Raw genomic sequence first — 16,147 nt, 5'->3', positions numbered from 1 at the left:
TGCTGTTTGTTCACAACATTTTCTAAGCACTGGCTGTTTCATCTCTAAATTAGAGTAGGTTTCCTTACACCATAAAACTTGAATGCTCACAACAAATAATCTGTTCATGAAGCTAGAACAGCTTCAACCAGCACACTGGCTCTTTCACATAAAACTTAAGCACAAAGCCTTATACTATAACGTATGGAAGCTATAGAACTTGGCATGATTCTATCTAATACCATGGGTACAAAAATCCAAAAGCTTTATATGCTCCACATCCTACAGCAGCCTCACTGTCTCTGATATCTGCTCCATATACAATTCACCTTGCTAATGCACTTCTCAGAAGAACAGATAAACCAACTTCAGCAAGCCCTAATCTCCATTACAAACACATACTCCCACTAAAGATTATTATTATACTTCGTACAACATGAAAAGGAATATGATAAAAACAATTTGACTTACATCAGTAGTATGAACCAGAACCACCCCCACCACCCATACCACGACTAGGGTACGCGGATGAGTGAGAGCTACCACCAACCTGCCATGGAAGCAGAAACAGAACATCAATATAGGCTAGTATGTTTTTAAAATATTAAATAAATAAAGGAAAATGACATACATGTGATCCCCAAGACATATAATCACCACCATAACTGGAGGATGAGTACCTTACCCCAACATCACTTCTGCTGAAAGAACCTGAAAAACATACCGAATTCAAGTCATTATATCAGAAAAACAAGTAAAAACATGACCACCCCACCCAAGAGGACCCCCCTTTTTTATTTAATAAGTCAGCGGCAACTTAGATTAAACCTCCACCATAGCTCATGCCGTGACGACTTCCATATAGACCATGTGAATCCTGACCAGACAGAGAACCCCTGCTGCCACCATATCCTAGATTGGATCTCCCATGCCTATCACAATAAGACGAAATATAACTAAAGCTCCTGAACGAAGAGAATGAAAACAAGAAAGCTTCTAAAAACAAACCTATCACCATACACATCCGCAAATGGAGGAGCACCACCAGCAAGTCCGTAGTCTAGGCGAGCCCTTGAATGTCTAGCAACTGCATCAACATATCGTGGAGGGCCATCATCCTGATTCAACAAGAAAGTACATAGCATGAACTTATGGGAAATTGTTAAATAATGTGCTAATACCAACATAATCACTTGAAGTTACAGCAGGACCAACCATAACAACATATGGTCTTTTTGAGCCAGACATGTCATAATCATGGTCATACCCATCGCGATAACTAGGAGGAGCTCTTTCAAACCTTTGAGCATATGCATCATCGACATAGGGTCTTCTCTCTGCAGTACAAGATGTAATTCTAGGCAAATCAAAGTAGCCAGAGTTGCGAGAATAATATTCTTCTCTATATGAGGACTGACTATCAGGGACAACCTTAGAACCATAATCCGTAACACCTCTGCTCCTTAGAGGATGAATCTCATCACGTTGACCATATTCCCTCTTCAAAACTATTTTTTGGGTAAGGTATAGCTGTCAAAGGAAATTGAAGACTGAAATTTAAATCTCTAAAGCCAATTTAAAAGTTTAGTTAGACATGACGCAGAATACTGCAATACCTGGTGCTCTTCTGTCATAGGATCTAGAAGGGGCACGACTACTAATTCCTCTTACCACATGAGGAGTGAAACCACGTGGATCAGGACAACTCCATGAACCTCTAATAACTCGTCTAGATCCACGCCCGGACCTGAAACCATCACGACTAATGTGGTTACCTCTGCCTCTCTGATGCGGTATTGATAACCTGGCTCTGACTTTAGCCTAAAATTAAAGAACAACCATTAAACAAGGTAATAATTTTACATGTAAACATCATAATACATCAAGAACATTGACCAACCTTGATGTCACCTTCACTCAACTCGGTATTATTAATTCTCTTAGCACAAGTGACAGCAGAATCATGAGTATCAAATGTGACAAAATCATAATCCTTCCTGCCAGCAGAAAGCATGTTCTGCGCAAGTTCTATATTTTCAATCCACCCATACTTCTTCAGTAGCTCTCTAATGTGATCCTCATCCCAAGGAGGCAGGCAATCAATAAATATGGTCCTAACCTAAACATGGAAAATAATAAAGTCATCAAACTCTTATAGCAAAATACATCTATGTTTCCAAGAAGTTCAATAGTTCATATCACCCAAAGCAAAACAGAAAACTGTTCTATTGCCCCACAAATTTTTGATGCACAAGAGCTTGGGTTTAGACCATAGCAACTCTACCCCCACCCCATCCCCCTAGAAAAAACCCATTGTTTTGTCAAATTACCTGTGCCATTATTTCATCACCTGGGTCAATGAAGGAATCTGCAAAAGAAACCTTTGCAGGCCTATCAACCCCAAATAAAACATCCCTCCGTTGAAGATGCTTAAAGGTATCCATCGCATCTGAACGGGATGCAAATTCCAAGAAAGCAAAACATCGATTCATTCCTTCATTGTTGCTATTTTCTACCAGTGTTAAGTCCTCAACATAATGAACTCCATAATGTTTCAACTTCTCTTTCAACCGAAACATTAGACACATATTATCTACTCATAATCAGTTACAAAGATGACCCACACTAGCTAGTGATCTTAAATGATCCAATGTACTTACTGCTTCCTTTGTCCATGTCCTGCATATGTTACCCAGAAAAAGGGTGTCACTGTCTGGACTTGGGGTAACACCACATTGTTTCCCGCTTATCTGAAATTGCAGTCATTAGCACAAAACAATTTATTTGTGAAGTCAATCCAATTTGAAATCCAGAAAGGTAATATTCTGGAAGAACATAATAGTTACCACATGATTCTTAAGTTCTGTAAATGCATGTTTCACTTGATCTATAGTTGCAAAACGCAAGAAAGCAAAGCCTTTGTTATTTTTTGTTTGGGGGTTCATCATCAGCCTAACTTCAACAACTTCACCTACTTGGCTGAAGACTTTCCGAATATCTTGCTCAGTAGCATCCTTGTCTAAGCCCCCAACAAACACTTCAAACTCTTTGCGTTTGCGTCTCTCTTGAAAAAACTCATGTCTCTTGTCATGCTCTTCTCTATCATACAAAACTGCATGATCCATTTCCTCCCAAGGATGCTCGTCATCAGCATCAGCATCACCCTCAACTTCATGAATATCTTCATAATCAGACAGATCACCGTCTTTCTCCTCACCATCCTGTTCCTCCTCAAACTCTTCCTCTATTTCATATTCCACCTCATCAGGACCAATCTCCTTCTCTTCATAATCCTCCCCGCTATTTTCTTCAGGTTCATTATCATCCAATTCTAACCGCTCATCTTTTTCATATTCCTCAATAGACTCCTTCAACCCATTCTCTTCTGATAAAAAAAAAAGGGATAGAATAATCAAGTCCACTCCAGAAGTAATCACCTTAAAAGATTGGTACTTAATTCTAATAAAAACAAGAGTCTCTCAACAATCAGATCCTCGGAGAGGAGAATCAACAGACAAGGAGAAATGTAATACCAAATATGATCGAACGCAGAGCAGACAACTATAACATGCTAAACAAAGAACCCATAAAATACAATAAAAGTTGCAGGTTTATATAATGGAGACATGCAATTACGTACTATAAAGTTCAATATTGCAGATACCCAAACCGGTCAGATTGAAATCAAATCGGACGGAACAAAAGAAAACAAAAGACTTACTTTTCATCGCATCCGACCCGTTGGAATTCAAATTTAATCCGGTGTTTTCTCCTTGATCACCACTTTTTGCTCCACAGTTGGCTTCTCATCAACCTTAACGGCTTCTACTACATCCTCTTTTCCATCTTCCCTAGCTCCTACAACTGGAACTGAATCCTCCTTTACATTCACGGCCTCTTCTACAGGCTCCGCTGGTGAATTCTTGGATTTGGATGCCCCTCTAGTGAACCTATGGTCCTTCTTTGAACCAGTGGATGCAACCCCTTTCTTCACTGTTCTAGGAGGCATTGTTTATAAACCTAAAGACTGAATCCGAAATATCAGAATTTAACTGTAAGGCAAAATAGGCTAATCGAAAGTCTCGATGGAGGAAAAACAAATTAAAACCCCACAGATTGATGAACAATCCTAAAACTCGAAAAGAAATCCAAATTAAAGACCCTAACTAAGAGAAAAGCCAAACAGAAAATATCTGAAATTGCAGTCAAAACCCTAATCCTGGATATGTTCAAATTATTGAACATTTAATATCTGAATTTAAATTAAATGGATCGACTGATGTTTTAATTGAGTATTCAAAATTTAAAATATATTCATTAAAAAAATAAAATTTAAATGCATAAATATTTTAAGGATGATTATCTTGTATGATATTAGGAGAATCAAAACAGTTTTACAAGAGGGAAGTATTGGGTATTTTTTAAGAGAAAATAATTTTAACGACCGAAAATGTCTTATAATATACGATTTTAATCAATTTTTTATAGATTTACGAAAATAACCAATAAATTCGTAACGCGAACTCCAATTTCGCAACTAAAGTTCGGATATCGCAACGTGATTTTTCAAATTCGTAACTCGATTTTCAAATTCGCAACGCTAATTACCGATATATGTAAACAGTACTATCACAACGCGATTTTCAAATTCGCGTTGTGATTTTTTTGGAGAATCATGTTGCGATTTTGAAGAATTGCGTTGCGAATTTGAAAACCACATTGTGATTTTGGAGATTCGCGTTGCGAATTTGAAAATTATGTTACGAAATTGGTGTTCGCGTTACGATTTTGATATCGCGTTGCGAATTTGTTGGTTATTTTCGCAAATCCAAAAAAAGTTAGTTAAAACGTATTTCGGTTACTGAAGTTATTTTTTCTTTTTATAATCATTATTGCTTATAAAATATATATATAAAGACGTATATTTAGAAAAATTAAACAAATAAATTATCATAGGTGAAGTGTAAACAAGTTGTATATGAATTCGTTTATCTTATATTTGTTTATCAAATAAATGTTTTCAATTATTTTATTTAATATTAGAATAGAGTACATAAAAAATTATTAAATCATATTAAAATGATCTTTTTAAAAATTTAAATTTCAGAAAATATAAAATAATTATATATGTATCGACTTGTTCTAAAATAATCATTCTACGTTATAAAATGGTGAAATATTTTGATACACTAAATTATTTTATAATATTTTAATAAGTTTTAATGATCATTTTGTTTTATTTTAAAAAAATTATTATTATTTTATAACTTTTAAAACTTAAGCGACTAAAAATATTATTTCAACATAATTTAGTGATTATTTATATATTTTTCTTTAATATTATATAAAAATAATGTAGATTTTAAATTAACGTTACTAAAAAACATGAACCTTCTAAAGAATTGTTAATTAAGTTGATATTGAATTAATTCAAACACATAATTATGTTGGTAAATTACCTTATTAAAATTATCGACAAAAAACTTGAACAACTACTAACTATAAATCCTATTAAAAAGTCAAATATAAACTTATATATTTTCATCAATTCTCATTATCAAATAGTCTGATCGATAAAAGAAAATGTTGATCTCTCTAAAGATTCTAAGTTTAAATACCGTGTAATAGCGTCAAATCATTCGAAAACAAATCCAAATACTTATATTATTCTATTTCCCTTAAAGTTCTTACTAATTTAATCGAATAACATTATGAACGAAAATTCACATACATTATTAAGTATTAACTTCACCTCACATAGCTTAAAAAATAAAAAAAATATTATATATAGATATTTAACTTTTAAAAAATCAAATTGATATATTTTAATTTAGCATCTCAACCATCAATCATGTTATTATTTATTAATGTGGTATCGATTGATTAAAATGCTAATGTCATTAAATTATACATGGAATAACTTAATAGATCGTTGAAATATCAAATCAGGATATGTATTAATTTGATTTTTTTTATAAGTTGAGGGATCAGTTTGTCAAATAAGCCGAATAAATAAATAAATCCATGGGCCTGGTACGGGGATTGAGGCCTCGCCCATGAGAATCCAAGAAAAAGTTTTTTAAGCAATAGAAAAGATCTTGCAGGAAGGCAGCAGCACCAAGGAAAGGGCAAGAAAACAAGAGGGACACAGGGAGATCACCTTGAGGAGCTCGTGTTTCTCTCCTTCTTATTCAGAAACCATAGTTTTTCATCGTCTTCTATCAACCACTTCAGCCCTATACCTCTTTCTTTTAGCTGTCATCCTTATCCGAATCTCCAAGAAAACGGCCGTCATTTCCTCCTTCCACCTTTAATCCTCCTTATTTCTCAATCATGGGGTTTCGTCTCGTTCTCACTCCCTCCACAATGCGACACGCCTCCAAAAAGCTTGATTTTTTGCCCCATTGACAGCAAAAGAAGCTCGTACCTTTCAGGATTTTGGTGGTGATTTTTTAATAATAATAACAAGCTATGTCTAGTCATAGGGATCGAGGAGGAGAGTCTTCGAAACCGGAGCTAGTTGGAGGACTGTTGGATCGGAAGCGCTTAAACGATGCGCTGGACAATCATCTAGAGAAGTCGTCCCCATCCACTTCGAGGGGCTTCAGCAAAAAAGACAAAGAAAGATCATGTGTTCCTTCAACTTCCATTGCTAAATCCCAGCTTGATCATCGCGATTCACGTTCATCAGCTCTCTCCAAAGCCAAATGTGATGGTTAGTTACTTATCTGTCACTTCTCTTTCCTCATTTCTGCTTTCCTTTTTAACCCCCTTGATTAATCCGTAACGAATCGTGTATTTGCTAAGGCCTAAGGATGTATTTGTTTTTTTTTTCCGAGTTGATTTGATCTGGGTTTTTAAGCTTTCGCATGCAGCTCTGAGCTGATATATTTGTGTATTTGCATGTGAAAAGTGTTTAAATGTTAATTCCATTGTTAAACATGATTGTTAGCACAATTTCGTACCTTTTTTGCATTTACAAATTAGGTTGTTTTTAGGTTTCATTAAATTATAAATGTTTTTCCATATATGAATGATTGGAAATTTGATGCATTGCCTAAAAATTGTTCATTTCTTTCTTATTTAATAGAATAATACGTTCCATGTTTTGTTTTATGTCCTTGTAAGCTAATTTTTTATTTTTAACTATTAAAAACGTGAAGTTCTTCTCAGTTATCTGTTGGTATTGTCCTTGATTGCAGAGGAGTCTGAAACAGAGAGTGAAGAATCAGATGTCAGTGGTTCTGATGGAGATGACACATCTTGGATTTCGTGGTTTTGCAATTTGCGTGGCAACGAGTTTTTCTGCGAAGTTGATGATGACTACATCCAGGATGATTTTAATCTTTGTGGGTTGAGCAGTCAAGTTCCGTATTATGACTATGCGCTCGATTTAATATTGGACGTTGAATCGTCCCATGGTAAGCACATTTTTATTGCTATATATGATTTTTGACTGATGATATTCACTCTTGGAGCTGCTACTATTTTCCAAATTCAGACGAATCTTTGACATATATTTTTACCTCTTTGGTTCATTATTCCATATGTTGGGTATTCGTGAGGTTCAGCCAGGAAAGAATTTAGATTGGCAGATGAAACTCCTTTGGGAGCCATCCGAGTTTAGTTTTGGTTGTTTGGTTAATTATGACCCACATTAAGATGAATGTTGGTCAACCCTCTAACTCACCGGTGATTAACCTGATTATATGCAATTACTAGATTTGTTAAATACCTTCATTAGCCTGTGATTGGGGCTTGTTTAGTAGCCTGTAGAAAGAATGCGCAACCATATACAATGTGTTTCTTCTTCTTCTTCTTTTTAAAAAAGCTTTTTAAATTTACTTTTGGATATTAACATCAGAAATGTTACTCTAAGTGAATCAAGGAAATATATTATTGCAGCAGTTTTTCAATGATTGTATTTCATATCGTATTTCTGATTGTGGTTTGCAGTTATAATGTTTTTATCGATATTTACCTACTTTTTCCCCTTTTTTATTGATTATTTGCAGCATTCCAGTGATGTGTGCCAGTTTGCTTTGATTATCATGTTTTGTTTCTTTTTTAAAGTATAACTCCTACTTTTGTTTCTATCAACTCATCAGCCATCCATGCACATTGATTCTTGCTATTAAGTAGACATATTTTGGGTTATACAGGTGATATGTTCACTGAAGAACAGAATGAATTGGTTGAATCGGCAGCTGAGATGTTGTATGGTCTTATACACGTCCGTTACATATTAACTAGCAAGGGAATGTCTGCTATGGTAAAATTTCTGTAATTAATCCTCTTCATTCTTTTGCTCTATGTTTACTTTTTCACATCATTTTTACAAAGTTCTACTTGCAATCCAATTTCAGTTGGAGAAATACAAAAACTATGATTTTGGGAGATGCCCGAGAGTTTACTGCTCTGGACAACATTGCCTTCCAGTTGGTCAGTCAGATATCCCTCGTTCAAGTACCGTGAAAATCTACTGTCCAAAATGCGATGATATTTATTATCATCGATCCAAATACCAAGGCAGTATCCTTTCTATTTCATCCACAAATTTACTGGTTTTTATAACTAAATGCCTACAGTTTAACTTCTCTACTATATTACACTTGTGACATCTGACGCACATCTCTACTTACATCTTACTGAAATTAATCATACATGTATTTTGAACCACCTTCTATGAAATAATTTCAACAGATAATCGAATCATGAAGATCATATTTGTCATCATGTTAATCATATCCTAGCTAAATCAAATTTTGGCTTTCTATCGCATTCTTACACCTATTTTTGGGGAGAAGTTAGTTTATGTTCTTAAATGCCTTTTAATAATGTCTTCTGGGTTTTGTATCTTTCTTGTCTGAGTAGGTGGAACCAAACATTGGTATGATTGGTATGATTTGTTGGTTTTTTCTATTTTCTTTTACTAAATCATGCATGTGCTTAAGTTTCTTGACATTAACAAGATATTGATGGAGCTTATTTTGGAACAACATTTCCGCATCTATTTTTAATGACATATGGACACCTAAAGCCACAAAAGCCGAAACAAAACTATGTCCCAAGAGTTTTTGGCTTCAAGCTCCATAAGCCTTGATGTGATAGGGGAACAACTGCAAGCTGTAAGTTGAATTGAGATATCCTATTGTTGGACGGTGGCAATTCTCTCTTACTCTGGTGCTTCTTTCTCTGCAGTGGATGCCCTAACATACAAGGTGAAGTGAACAAATAAAAAAGAACAATTGCTAGGAGGATAGGTATCAGGTATGTCAAATGTTTAAAGAAATGAATTATGGCCTGTTAGTTGAGCTCATATATATATACTCTAGAATTTATTAATTCATGAATTAAACAAAGCATTTGTAAACATATCTGGCTTTTGAAATCTGTTCACTGTCTTTATGCGGTTGCTTTCTGCTGCTTGGAACCTTCCCTCTATATACATAGGCCTAGGATCATAATCAAAAGACATATCGGAGGGACACAGTCAGAAGTTTGCCTTAGATAATAGGTTAACTCATCATTGTAACTAAAACAACAGTGATAAAAACACCGGATGAAATTATCTTCCACTCTTAGTACACATGAAAACTTGAAGATAAAAAGCTCAATGCTCCTCGACCAGGTTTTCAGTGCTGCGAAAGCTTTACATTTTGTTTAGAAACCCAATCCGATCCGACTCCGAATATAAGACTATAGAAGGAAGAAGAACAAACATAGTTTGGCCTGATTATATCATTATTATATGCAATTTCTTTTCCCCTACCCATTAACTTATTTAGAAGTTGCCAAGGTTTATTTTTCATTATTCTTTGAAGGCTGGTTGATGATGTGCATGTGTGTGGGATGAACTTTTTGACAACCATGTTATGGTACCATTAATTAAACACCTTGGAGAAAAAGAGGAGCTATTGTACTTGTTGCCTTTAACGAGTCGTTGTCAAATGAGTCACAAACCTTATGTCTTTTATTTATAGGGTCCCAAAAGGAGAGCTAATGTACTTGGACTTTTGAGGAATTCAAAGCTTTTAGTTTCGTATTTCCTTTTCTATTCTTCAAATTTTCAAAAAACAATGGCTCTTCTTATTTTTAAAAAGAGGCATTTTAGTTTTCAAACCTATACATCATCCAGACTCTGCCAAATTATATATTCATCCAAAAGTTAAATTACATTTTTCACTTGAAAATAAGTTTAATATTTATATTTATTAGATTTTGTTGGATCCAATATGTGAATGGACTAAAGCATTTTATGAAAAATATAAATTTATAAAATTTAATTCAACAATATCACATTTGAGAAGATAAAAATATATATTTATAATAAATTCACTTGTCATTTAAAAAATTTGAGAAACAGCTGTGCATGGATCGGGCCCAAATTCATTTTATTTGGGACAAAAAGGGCTTTTCCTTTCTAGAAATCAAAACAGAAAAGCAAGTAAACCGTGGGGTCATTAAGGTAATTAAACATCTGAGAAGTGGAACGGCGCTGATTTTGTTGATGGCGGCTAAAGGTTTGAAATCATTGTAGCCACGTGGACTTATATTATTGGTAGATTACACAAGTCCCGTCCTTTCGTCGTTCTCCGCAAGTGAAAGCGGGCATCGACAATACCAAATCGAAAATCAAACAAAAATCAGATTTTTGGATAATTATATCTATTCATAAAAAGAAATCCAATACAATGTTTGGCTTTGTGCTTCAAATTATTCAATTTACTCAAAATCTAAGATTCAATCAAATTTAATGATTGGTTTAGTACACCACATCTGTTGTGTCCTTAAGAAAACTTTGATTAAATCACTGTTTAACCTTTTAAAAATAAATTACTAGTAAATCAAATAATTTTATATTAATAATATATTTACTATTAAAAGTATGAATAAAATATATTTTTAAGCACAAAATTGTTGACGATGTGTAAATTAAAAAGGAAAATGTTCATGATTATGCTTATCAAGGTAAACAGAAAAAGGAATAAAATAAGGGAAATAGTGAAAAAAATAATAAAATTGAAAGGGAAATCAGAGATAAAAAAGCAGAAGAGAGCAATGACCGATGACGGTTTAAAATGAATTGCTGAATTGATTCCACGCTCTTTAAAATGGTTTATATATTACACAAAAAAGAAAACTAATTTCCCCCAAGAAAAGCTTTTTCTAGATTGAAGGGCAGAGAAAATCACTCCTTCACGCACAAACAAATGCAAAGGAGAACCCAGGAAAAGGAAAATTGAGAAATTTTCATTTGATCGTAAGTAAGCAAAACGCTAAAGGGTTCATTTTAGGGGAATTCTGTTTCCACGTATTTAATGCATCAGAAGAAATCGGAAGTTCAGATCGGAAAAGAAAGCAGCGGCGTCTCTTCCGATTTTAACCCCAAGCCTGCAGCCGTTCATCACAATCTTCCGACTCATCAGCTGCAACAATTCAATTACCACCACGGTTTAAATCAATTTTCCGATACAACAGCGGCGAAGACGACGCCAATTTCCGTTTTCCCTCAGATAGTTATCCATAGCCCTCCGCAAGATGACGCAATTGCGCCTGCGCCTCCTTCTTCGTCCCCTCCGACTCCTTACAAGAGACCCCTTTTGACCCAGACGCCTTCTCTCGTCAGAACCCCAACTTTGTACCGTTTTACGACGCCCCCACATTTCAGTTCCCCAAATACCACTTCTTTCTTTTCCTTTTCCATTGCTGCTAAATCTTACATTTATCGAATTCTCCGTCGTTTCAAGCACTTGCGGCTTCTCCGAGTCCATCTACGCTTAATCCTCATCCTATCTCTCCCTTTTTTCTACTTCCTAGTTTCGCATCCAAGCCACTCCTTTTTACTTGACTTCTTATCCGCTTTCGCTTTCTCCGCTGCCCTTCTTTTTTCCCTTAACCTCGCTCTCCCTCGCCTTCCTTCTATTCGCTTGTTCTTAGCACGTTCTTTTCCAATTAAGCTCAAGTCATCGTCTCCACTCTCAAGGTCTCATTTGCCAGTATTTTGGTCAATTGGTTCTCGGTCTAAATCTGAAAAAGGAGCAAATTCAGGGTGTTGGGTTCAAGTTTATAGCAATGGGGACGTTTATGAAGGGGAGTTTCATAAGGGGAAGTGTTCAGGGAGCGGTGTTTATTATTACTACATGAGTGGACGGTACGAGGGGGATTGGGTGGATGGGAAGTATGATGGCTACGGGGTGGAAACGTGGGCTCGAGGAAGCCGGTATCGTGGGCATTACCAGCAGGGTCTTAGGCATGGATTTGGGATTTATAGGTTCTATACAGGCGATGCTTATGCAGGAGAGTGGTCTAATGGGCAGGGGCATGGCTGTGGAATTCATACCTGTGAGGATGGAAGTCGATATGTTGGGGAATTCAAATGGGGAGTCAAGCATGGACTCGGACATTACCATTTTAGGTAAGATAAGGATTGGTTTTATTGGTTTGTTAAAGTTTAATTTCATTTCTGGTTTATGCTATGAATAATTTTCGAGTTTGGAATTGTTGATTTTGAGATGTACTCTTATTTTGCCTAGGTTCTCGTTGTCCGACTACTTACTCATTGATGTTTTAGGATTTGGGTGATTTTTTCACGATGCTTTGTTGTACTATTAATATTTGGGGAAGTATAAGGGTGTAGAACTAGAAATTGGTTTAAATGAGGATCAAGCAATGTATGGAAAGTGGAGTATTATTATGTTTACATGAATCGTTGCAATGTGAGGGTTCCCTTTTAATTCCAGGGAAATTATTATCCATCTGCTTAATGATCATGGTTTTTTCTTTTACTTTTTGTGGTTTATCTTTTGATTTTCCTATTTAGGAATGGAGATACATATGCTGGGGAATATTTTGCAGACAAGATGCATGGGTTCGGTGTCTATCGTTTTGCAAATGGCCATCGCTATGAGGGTGCTTGGCATGAGGGTAGGCGACAAGGGCTTGGAATGTATACGTTCAGAAATGGGGAAACACAATCTGGTCATTGGCAAAATGGAATTCTCAATTTCCCAAGCACACAGAGCTCAACATATCCTGTGTCACCTGTAGCTGAACACCATTCAAAAGTACTAAATGCGGTGCAGGTATATAGGCTTTTCTAATTTTGACTTTTAATCCTTTTAAAATATCAGTGAAGTGGTATTTGGTGTGGTAGGTGATGTTTTCCCACTTGGCCTATCAGTCATTTGGATGGTCCCATCTTATGGTCTTCTCAGCTTGTTTAATTTGGTATGGCAGGAAAAAATAGTTGCATGGTCTTGTGTGATTTTTATGTTAAATGTGAATATGTGATTATCTTATTTGAAATATCAGGGTGCCAATCTACATTTAGATATTGGTTAACCTCTTTTAGAAATTCGAAAGTAATGAGAGGAATCCGAGTTTCACAACCATGTAAATTTTATCCAGGAGAGGTCTAATACTTTTTAAGATGTTGATCATTGCAAAGTTTTCCCAGGCTAGTTTTGTGGTTAAGAGTTATGCTCTGCAGTGCAACACAGTTATCTTTCAGGCTTTGCTTCGTATGAAAGATAAAGAGAACTGTATGGAAATTTTGTTAATCAAATGGTTAAAATTCATAACTACTTTCTTATTCTGTACCATGACCGTTGGATTAACAATTTTTCTATCCTCACACTTTTCCATAGTTAATACCAAGCAAAGCTACAGTCATCATCGTTTTTATGTGACAGCACAAATAAATGAAAGCTATGAGATCTGATCAAGTCTGATTTTACTGGTTTATTGGTTTTATGAGCAGGAGGCTCGAAGGGCAGCAGAGAAAGCTTATGATGTGGCCAAGGTGGACGAGAGAGTGAACAAGGCAGTTGCTGCAGCTAATAGAGCAGCAAATGCAGCAAGAGTAATAGCAGTTAAAGCAGTTCAAAAGCAAATGCATCATAATAATAACAGTGACAACATTCCCATTCCTATTATGTGAGACTTCATCAACGGCTCATTTATACCTTCTAAAACACATGAGAATTGAGATAACCTCAAGATAACGGTGGCTTATGGGACTTACTTTTAAAAATAGGTTTATATTCGATACTACTATCTTCTTACGGTCCTCGGTCTTTCATCAAGAGGCTGTAATTGATAATGCCTGCGTATTCCATGGCATGGAAAGGAGATGCAATAATAGTATTCAATCCTTTCAATATTTTTTCTTGAAAAAAGTAGATATTATTGTACTTGCTAAGGAAGAATTTCCTAGCAGAGAAAGAGATTGTGATGGCACCATCAGATATAATAGCAGCTGCTTTTCCTATGTGGGTGCAGTTTTGTAAAGGTGAGGTAGATATTATGTGATAATATGTAAGTGGTAGTAGGAAAGGCAGGTGAAGCCTCATCCAGCCAGTCAATGTTTGTTGCGAACTTGATTGTTTGTGCAATGCATAAAATCTTGCGTGTTTCGTTTCGAGACGAGTTAGGTAACTAATCAATGATTTAACACTAGGTTGTATTTGTGTTTGATTTTGAAAACATGGAATGTACTTAAATTAATTATATGTTTTTTCAACGGAAGCATTTTCTCTATGAGAAATTTACATGCATGTTTGGCAGCTGTAATCAGAACAATTTAATTTAGTGTGATTGACATAGAAAGGTACACCAATCAAGTGTTATCCACTTCGGTCGCATACTTATATCCCAAAAGGTTAAATCACGTTCATGAAACACTACGGTTAAGTTCCATACATCAAAAAAGAGGGAAAAAGAAAACAGAATCAAATTAACTCTCAGTCTGCTCTCTAAGCCTCCGAATGGCACTCCTGACAGTCACAGCACTTGCAGTGCCGCATCCAAAAGAAAATGTAGTTGGATGGATAAACGGTGATTCAAGCAAATAACCTAGCAAAAAAGGCCATACAAACTTACTTCAAAGTGTACGCACCTCCAGCTTTCACTTTGCCACAATCTTTGCATCCCCAAATGCCGACAGCTTTCCTCTTCACTGCATACTGCATTGATTCATGTTACATTACATAGGCAACTATCAAGCAACCAAATGATCTCAAACAAGTAGGAAATCGACGCTAACAAGCGAAGAAAGCTACCTTTCCACAAAACTCACAAAAGCACTTGCTATGCTGACTGACCTCCATCTTCTTAATTTGCTTACGCAGACTCGCACCATAACGAGTACCTGAAGTTTACAGGAAAAAATGTTATTGACATTCTAAATACGCTAAATCCAAAGCCATAACATCCAACAATCCAGTTTCAGCCACACAATGCAAGTACATTTTGAAAAATAATCTATTGGACCTCTACTAACAGTATAACATTTCTCATTCTACAAATTCTAATGGCATTTCAACGCTACAACACAACAGATTAGTCCACATATGGTTCATTCCTCATCTAACAAAAACAAATTATAAATCGAAACAAACACTGCACATACCATACTTCCCGACAATACCGGCCTTCTTCGTCCTCTTTGTCTGCATAATATTAAAGTGATGAAGAAATAACATCAGCTACCAAATTGGGCATACGAAAGATAAAAGAAAATTAACAAGTTTGATGTATCGCAATAAAACAATTAGTTGATTTATATTACCAATAGAAACTCTCTGTGGTAAATTTAAGAATAATGAGAAGCAATACAAATTCAGCGAAAGAAAATCGTACCATTTTGGAAAGCTCTGTAGATGCGCGGAGTTAAAACCCTAGAAATGAAATCCCATTCCCAAAGCGCGAAGCGCCGCCAAGTTTATGGAGTGAAAGCATCGATAATATATACGCTGAAAATTATTTGCCCCAGAATCCGACCCCCGAAGCCAAAATAATATGAGCCACGCGTTACCTGGCCCATAACAATAACAGTCAGTGATAAACTGATATTCTGATAATAATAATCTTATTATATTTAAAGTTAAACTACATTAGATATGTCTTAGCTTTGGAGAGTGATATACATATATATTTCTTCATATTTTTTTTATATGTGATATATATATCATATAAAGTTAAAAGATTCTACTTAAACTTGAAAATTAATCCACAAATTATTAAAAAAAATTAATTATTCAAGTAACTCGACTTGAATTTGAATTTTTTTTAGTTGAGTCGAGTTTATAAAATTACGAGTTAAGTCAAAAAGATCAAATTTTCAAGTAGAGTCAAATTTTACTTACCCCTACCGTCAAGCACATCG

The 16,147-nt window shown here is 35.4% G+C and overlaps 3 protein-coding genes and 1 pseudogene across 4 annotated transcripts; 2 read left to right on the top strand and 2 right to left on the bottom strand.

Moving 5' to 3' along the window:
• Positions 1–20: 20 nt before the first annotated feature.
• On the bottom strand, positions 21–3,805 carry LOC120140997 (annotated as a pseudogene).
• A 2,292-nt stretch (positions 3,806–6,097) lies between these two features.
• On the top strand, positions 6,098–9,375 carry LOC120140789 (putative casein kinase II subunit beta-4). The gene is made up of 5 exons (XM_039155774.1): positions 6,098–6,694; positions 7,182–7,400; positions 8,142–8,251; positions 8,346–8,511; positions 8,952–9,375. The coding sequence occupies exons 1-5, from the start codon at positions 6,451–6,453 to the stop codon at positions 9,080–9,082; spliced, it is 870 nt and encodes a 289-aa protein (XP_039011705.1). The 5' UTR covers positions 6,098–6,450; the 3' UTR covers positions 9,083–9,375.
• Positions 9,376–11,251: 1,876 nt separating this feature from the next.
• LOC120140788 lies at positions 11,252–14,107 on the top strand. The gene is made up of 3 exons (XM_039155773.1): positions 11,252–12,397; positions 12,803–13,064; positions 13,742–14,107. Exons 1-3 carry the CDS (start codon positions 11,301–11,303, stop codon positions 13,919–13,921), a joined length of 1,539 nt encoding a protein of 512 aa, XP_039011704.1. The 5' UTR covers positions 11,252–11,300; the 3' UTR covers positions 13,922–14,107.
• Positions 14,108–14,633: 526 nt separating this feature from the next.
• Positions 14,634–15,692, bottom strand: LOC120140588 (60S ribosomal protein L37a-like). Of its 2 annotated transcripts, XM_039155555.1 has the most exons (5): positions 15,622–15,692; positions 15,392–15,431; positions 15,042–15,130; positions 14,863–14,945; positions 14,634–14,780 (listed from the first exon to the last, which is right to left on the bottom strand). In XM_039155555.1, the coding sequence occupies exons 1-5, from the start codon at positions 15,622–15,624 to the stop codon at positions 14,717–14,719; spliced, it is 279 nt and encodes a 92-aa protein (XP_039011486.1). In that variant the 5' UTR covers positions 15,625–15,692; the 3' UTR covers positions 14,634–14,716. The 2 variants fall into 2 exon arrangements, with proteins under 2 accessions (XP_039011486.1, XP_039011485.1); XM_039155554.1 differs by lacking the exon at positions 15,622–15,692 and having other exon boundaries at positions 15,392–15,437.
• Positions 15,693–16,147: the final 455 nt, after the last annotated feature.

This window comes from Hibiscus syriacus, unplaced genomic scaffold (genome assembly GCF_006381635.1).
Source record: "Hibiscus syriacus cultivar Baekdansim isolate YM2019G1 unplaced genomic scaffold, ASM638163v2 tig00110788_pilon, whole genome shotgun sequence".
NCBI lineage: Eukaryota > Viridiplantae > Streptophyta > Magnoliopsida > Malvales > Malvaceae > Hibiscus > Hibiscus syriacus.
Note: the sequence above shows the minus strand (reverse complement) of the source record. Positions and strands in the feature narration are given on the sequence as shown.